This window comes from Cydia fagiglandana, chromosome Z (assembly GCF_963556715.1).
Source record: "Cydia fagiglandana chromosome Z, ilCydFagi1.1, whole genome shotgun sequence".
NCBI classification, from domain to species: domain Eukaryota; kingdom Metazoa; phylum Arthropoda; class Insecta; order Lepidoptera; family Tortricidae; genus Cydia; species Cydia fagiglandana.
Window position 1 is genome coordinate 14,831,677 of NC_085959.1, and position 6,764 is coordinate 14,838,440.

At 37.6% G+C, this 6,764-nt stretch overlaps 1 protein-coding gene across 1 annotated transcript; it reads left to right on the plus strand.

Annotated features, from left to right (window-relative positions):
- Positions 1–180: 180 nt before the first annotated feature.
- Positions 181–6,757, plus strand: LOC134678175 (sodium-coupled monocarboxylate transporter 1-like). The gene is made up of 13 exons (XM_063536630.1): positions 181–503; positions 583–742; positions 900–1,017; positions 1,159–1,226; positions 1,748–1,902; positions 2,601–2,741; positions 3,136–3,354; positions 3,849–3,976; positions 4,063–4,205; positions 4,630–4,814; positions 5,552–5,672; positions 6,075–6,215; positions 6,580–6,757. The coding sequence occupies exons 1-13, from the start codon at positions 319–321 to the stop codon at positions 6,652–6,654; spliced, it is 1,839 nt and encodes a 612-aa protein (XP_063392700.1). The 5' UTR covers positions 181–318; the 3' UTR covers positions 6,655–6,757.
- Positions 6,758–6,764: the final 7 nt, after the last annotated feature.

The following is a 6,764-nucleotide window of genomic DNA, read 5'->3' on the forward strand; positions in this document are numbered from 1 at the left end:
GGTAGACACACGGACATCGGAGCCATTGGACACCAATCCCTAAAATATGTGACTGGGATATCTCAGGTGCCAGGCAACGTTCACCGCGCGACCCGAGAGACGTGCGCTCGAGCCGCGTATCGGCCGCCGACCGCCGCGACACCGGTAACTAGCCAATTAACATCCTCATCCCTCCGTGCCTGTCCGAGATCCTTCCAAGTATAAATATAGCTCGTCCAAGCTGCAAGATCCGCTCGGTAAATGCCCATTCTACTCTGAGATGTAGTTTAAGTGCCCCGCTGATCAGACGTGCCACTGCCGAAACGAGACCTGTGCAATATGTCGTCCATGGTATACTTCGACTGGCTGGACTATCTGGTGTTCGGGGCCATGCTGTTACTATCAGCTCTAATCGGCATTTACTTCGCTTGCTTTGCAAGCAAGAAGCAAAATACCACGGCCGAGTACCTGATGGGAGGCAAAACTATGGGCATGTTCCCAATTTCTATGTCGCTGATAGCCAGGTAAAATAGTGTTAAATAAGTTGACTAGTTTTATATTATACTGATTTATAGGAAGTTTTATTATTCCTTACTATTGCAGTTATGTATCCGGCATCTCCCTTTTGGGACTGCCTGCAGAAATGTACACATACGGAACACAGTTATGGGCTGTAGTATTTTCAGAATGGGCAGTATCTGTTGCCATTGCTTTCATTTATCTTCCTGTTTTCTACAATCTTCAAATAACATCTACCTATGAGGTCAGTTTAACGTACATATTACTAAATTAAATTTTTACTAAGAGAGAAACTCCAGATTTACATTATTAATTTTGAACCAATTTTAGGCTTAGCTCAGTCGCAACACTACACTAAACAGGCTAATTAACTGCAGTTTCCAATTCTCCTTTGTTTTCAGTACTTACGACTGCGATTTTGCCACAACGTTAGGCTACTGGGATCAATAATCTTCATTGTGAAAATGATGCTCTACATTCCAATAGTAATATATGTACCGGCTTTGGCGTTTAGTCAAGGTATCCATCAATTGTTTTAGTTTTGGTGAATAAAAGCAAATAGTTGGGGACTAGCAACATACAATATAAAAGTAAAAGCATATTTAATTAATGCGCATATCGCTATACACTTGCCTATGTAAGTATTGTATTTTTTTTCAGTTACCGGAATCAATCTTCACTTAATTACACCAATCGTATGCATCGTTTGCATATTTTACACAACTGTAGTAAGTATATACCTACAATCCCATATATCTGTGATCCCTACGATGTCAGGTCCTTTATTCAGAGGTAACAAAAATCCGAATATTATTTTGAATGTACTGGTAAATATGTTCGTCCATATCATTCGGTTTTCGCAGGCTTGCGCTAAAGCGAGCGAGTGCATGCAATCGATACGTTTTCGGTTTTCACTGAAAAAGACTAGCTGTAACAAAGAAAGGGAGCTAAAAGCTTAAACGATTAAGCTCATGGACGATATTAGGATCGTACTCGCAGTAGTGTCTTCCTGCATGTAATAAATAAAATAACCACATATAATAATTCAAACATATCTTGAAGATGTCTCATTAAATTCTTAATTTATGTTATTTAATATCTATATGGACGTTATCATGGAAATCATCCTCTAACTCAGCGTCTTACGTAGGTAATTGAACAACCGTGAAAGCGAAGCAAAGCGGATGAAATAATCCTTTGATACCTATAGAATTGTCCTACGTAAAAATCACTTATTGGATGATTTCAGGGAGGACTTAAAGCAGTCGTGTGGACGGACACTCTTCAAACGGTACTCATGTATTTTGGCGTTATATTCGTGTTGATATATGGAACATGGAGACTCGGGGGGGTGAAGAACGTTATTGCTATAAACGAGGAAGGCGAGCGACTGGAGTTTTTCAAGTAACTGATATTATACAATTTGTAGGTATACTGTATACTTACGGCATTAAATGAAAAGCTTATCCTGGATATCGGTGTCCGCTGTTGCTGTTTACTTTTCAATGAAAAACACTAATCCAGAAAGACCGGTAAAAGTAAAAAGTAAAGTAAAATTTTATTTTTGAAATCTGGCAATTACATAATACATATATCAATTTTGTGGATCACACTAGGCTAAGCCTGTCCCGTGACTCCACGTATTAAATGAAAATTAGCCAAGTTAGAAAAGTTTACTAATTTTAACTTGAATATTATCTTTACGACCGTTATTTTACGTTAAACGCAACAATTAGTAGATTGTTAACCAAGGGATGAAAGGCACTCATTTCTGCCGAGATATTATGACTGTATCCATAGGTACCTACATTTTTGTAGTATTTTTAAGGGTAGGTACTTTCAATTAACAATTTAGGCAAAAGTATCGTTATTTATGGAATTGGGAGTCAAATATCAGAAGGGAAATTGTGTAGCAAATACATTTATTAACCAAATTCCAATTGCTTGTTGTAAAAAAAGTTCGTACTTGGAAACTAAAAAAATACTCTTGTGCAGAAACGTATCATTTTCTGCACACGTTTTAGAACAACAATGACCCTCTTTCAGAGCATGAGAAATTAAAAAACTAAATGTAGTCAGATCTGCGTGTGTAATTGTTTTAGTATGGACCCCGACCCAACTATAAGGCACACATTCTGGACAACGGTATTCGGCAATTTCTTCAGTTGGCTGGCGTCATGTTCTGTCAATCAGGCGATGATGCAGAGATGTCTGGCTTTATCGTCATTGAAAAGGGCACGAATGTAAGTTACGTTTAAAAATTCAACAAATTTCGGTGTCGGTACTCAAACTTTATACATTTTTAATTAGTTATAAGGAGTTTGGTAATGTATGGATGCCTGCCTGCGAAAATGTTGGAATAATTCTCAACTGTAATGTGAATTGCGTTAGATAGTAGTTTAGCGTAGTAGTAGTTAAATAGCTTCAGTCTAATAACACGAGTGAAAAATTGCCTACTCCAGAGCACACAGTCGCTGTGGCCGAAATCGGTCAGGAGGAGAGCAGCAGCAGCAGCTTCAGTCCCTAGTCTTTATTACTTATTATTCAAAAATGACAAATGAATTTGTAGCTAATATTCTATCAGTTGGAATAAAAAATCAATGAAAATAATTATAATCTATCCCTATTTTCGTGCAGCACTATATTCATAATGGCCGCTGGTATCTACATGATAGTGAGCCTCTGCTGTTACACTGGCCTAGTGATTTACGCCACATTTGCGACCTGCGACCCGCTCCAGACCGGGGCCATCAGGAAGAGTGATCAGCTGCTGCCATACTTCGTGATGCAGCTCACTGGAACAATACCGGCGCTGCCAGGAATTTTTATGAGTGGGGTATTTAGCGCAGCTTTAAGGTATGTATATATTTTGTTTATTGTTTTTTTTTCTGCATACCGGGAAACATATGCTACATGTAGCCTTATTACCTTAATGATATGTATGTTGTTATGATACGACCTTGACACGACAAATATCGCTCAAATTCTTATTAAATTAAGTTTTCATTTTAATGCTACCTATTCCTGTAAAGATAAAGTAGTTTATACCATCATCATAAACCGCATATGATGCGTCCAAAAATCGCAAATTACGGCCATAATATATAAATTAAGATCAATTGTTAAAACAAATTTCTTGTCTACGGAAATGAATTTATTATTGCGTGATAATAACATTAAATTAAATTATATATTTTAATGAAAAACAAAGGAATTTTATTTGACCTAATTTTTAATATCAAATATTTCAAGGTCTAGTTTCTAAGTCAAGTGGGATTCCAAACTTATTACTTCTCAATTTAACCTCCTCGCTTTTGCAAGTGTTTATTATCATTGAAATTATGTTTTAGTTCAATGTCAACGGGATTAAACTCACTCTGCGGTGTAATTTTTGAGGATCTTATCAGACCCGCCTACAACAAGCCAATATCAGAGAAAACAGCCAGCTTCATTATGAAAATCATCGTTGTAGTGATCGGTAACAAAAAAAATCACTATAAGTACAATTACAATATAAATAAATTGTAGAATAAACAGAATAAGCGGTGTTTAATTATTTGACAGGTGCCATTTGTGTCGTGCTCGTGTTTTTGGTAGAACACATGGGCGCTTTGATTCAGGCTGGTAAGAGCTTGGCCGGAATCACTGCAGGCAGTCTACTAGGACTGTTTTCTATGGGTCTGTTTTTACCTTGGACTAACTCAACGGTAAATACCTTTTTATGTTGAATTATTAATAAACAGAATACTGAAGCAGTGGTGGCCTAGTGGTAAGAGCGTGCGACTTTCAATCCGAAAGTCGCGGGTTCTAACCACGGCTCGTACCAATGAGTTTTTCGGATCTTATTAACGAGATATCATTTGATATTTACCAGTTGCTTTTCGGTGATGGAAAACATCGTGAGGAAATCGGACTAATCCCAATAAGTCCTAGTTTCCCCTTTAGGTTGGAAGGACAGATGGCAGTCACATTCGTAAAAACTAGTGCCTACGTCAATTTTCGGGATTAGTTGTCAAGCGGACCCCAGGCTCCCATGAGCCGTGGCAAAATGCCGAGATAACGCGAAGAAGAACTTGAGATATCTTTAGTAGGGGTGAATTCTCTCATTTCTCAATTATTTGAACGTTACAGGGGGCCCTCGCAGGAGGTCTAGTCTCCACTATGTTTGTCGGCTGGATGTCCATCGGCACGCAAGCCGCGATGATGAGAGGGGACATCGTGTTTCCAACAAAGCCCGTGTCGGTCGCTGGGTGCGAGGCAAACGTCACCCTTCCAACATCACCTGTATCGATGGCTCACACCGTGGAATTTGACCGGTATCCACTTTAACTTAGCTCAGATTTCAGGAGCACCTTGTTAATTAGTACCTACGTACTTATATCGGAATTATGAATATTTTAATTTTAGTTAAGTAAGTTTTCTAAGACGAATTTACATGGTGCTACTTTACCGCCCTAGGGCGGGATTAAGGAAAATACGTGCCTATGTCAAAAAATTAAGGGCCATATGTATTACTGTAAAACGTTGTACAATACACTTGCGAAAATGTAATTCGCAACTCGTGTCGATTTAAAACACTTCGGTCGTGTTTCAATTTATCGCCACTCGTTGCGAATTTCCTACTTTTCGCACTTGTATCGAAATGTACTATTAAAGTACCTATAATAAATAATTTAGAGCCCTAAGAAAAAGGCTATTTTCATAAAACTAGATAACGCCAGTTATGAACATGCCTATAAATAAGAATATGCCTAAAATGTTTTCGTTAATGTTCTAATATTGCAGATTATAGCGGCCAGGATAGTCAAATTTTAAATTTAAATTTATAGCTATTTTTCGATTTTTTTTATGTCATTCTAAAGGAAAAATTAAAAGAAGAAAGCACGCAAGGAACGCGATGTTGCATAGAGGTTGTCCGTCTCGGATATTTACTAATCACTACCCGTATCATGTCTACCCTCTCGTATGTGCTTAATTACGATTGTTAATACGGTCAAAACATATGACAAACAAAATGAACTTAGTGTGTCACTGAACTTATTGTTGCCAACAGGTCGGGAACATTCTTCCTGTACAGATTGAGCTATTTATACTACACGTTCGTTGGGATGATTGTCTGCGTAATGGTGGGCGTCGTGGTATCATATTTCACGCAGCCAAATGATCCGGCGATGGCAAGTGTCTTCAGTCGTTTATCCTATTTAGTTAATACAAGTGTAGCATCTAGAAATAACAGTTTAGATTTGGATGTTTTGAGCCGCTTTATAAGGAAGTTTTACCTTTTATCTCAACTACTTTAAAAAAATATTTGTGTTTGAAATTTTGCTCGAATTTTTTTTCGAATTTTTGCTCGTCAGATCCCTTGGCTATATCACTAGTTTTTTCGTACCTTACTTAGGCAACTCAGCAAGCTTCGTTGCCTAAACACGGTACTCGACTGAAAAGCCCTCTATTATATCACGATAGTATAAAATACTATTTTCTATTTTCTTTTTATTTATTTATTATTATTACTATATTTTGATGTTATGTATAATCGCATATCTTATCATTAATGGTTTGTTTCCCCGTTGTAGGTTCACCGGGACCTCCTGACGCCGATCATCCACCCCTGGCTGCCGGCGCAGCACCCGTACTGCCGGCGTCCGCGGCTCACGCAGCACGACATCGAACTCAACGCCCGAGAGATGTCGCACCTGCGTGCACAAGCTTTTCCTGTAACTTCTTCTAGAATTCTTATACTTAATTGTTTTTTGAAAGTAAATGAAAGAACTAATTTGTTGTATAATAAGTGTTATAAAATGGATATAAAACTAAAATTAACTACAATTGATAACCAAAGCTAAAAAATTAAAAATACCTATCAAAATGTTGCGCCCTTGGTAAGGTGTTCATGACGCAGGCAGCATTCCCTCGCTGGGTTGCTAATATTAAAAGGTATTATTTGTCCCTAACATTCTATAAAAAAGTACTTTATTCTGAATGTAATATTGGATGAGCAGTTGATCATCGTCATCACCATCATCAAATTAAAAGTAAATTAAATAATTTATTGTATTTTAATGAAGGTATTTGTTACAGAAGGCGACTGATGTTCGAGATCCGGGGTCTTTCTCCAACAACAACTCGGATCCAGCTAGGTTACGCCGGTCTTAAATCATGCTAACTTAGATTCATTTAAGTATATTAGTATGTAATGTCTAAATAATGTAGTAATAAGATTCGTTTGACCGTACTGTAAGTAAAATTTAACATTCCATATTGAT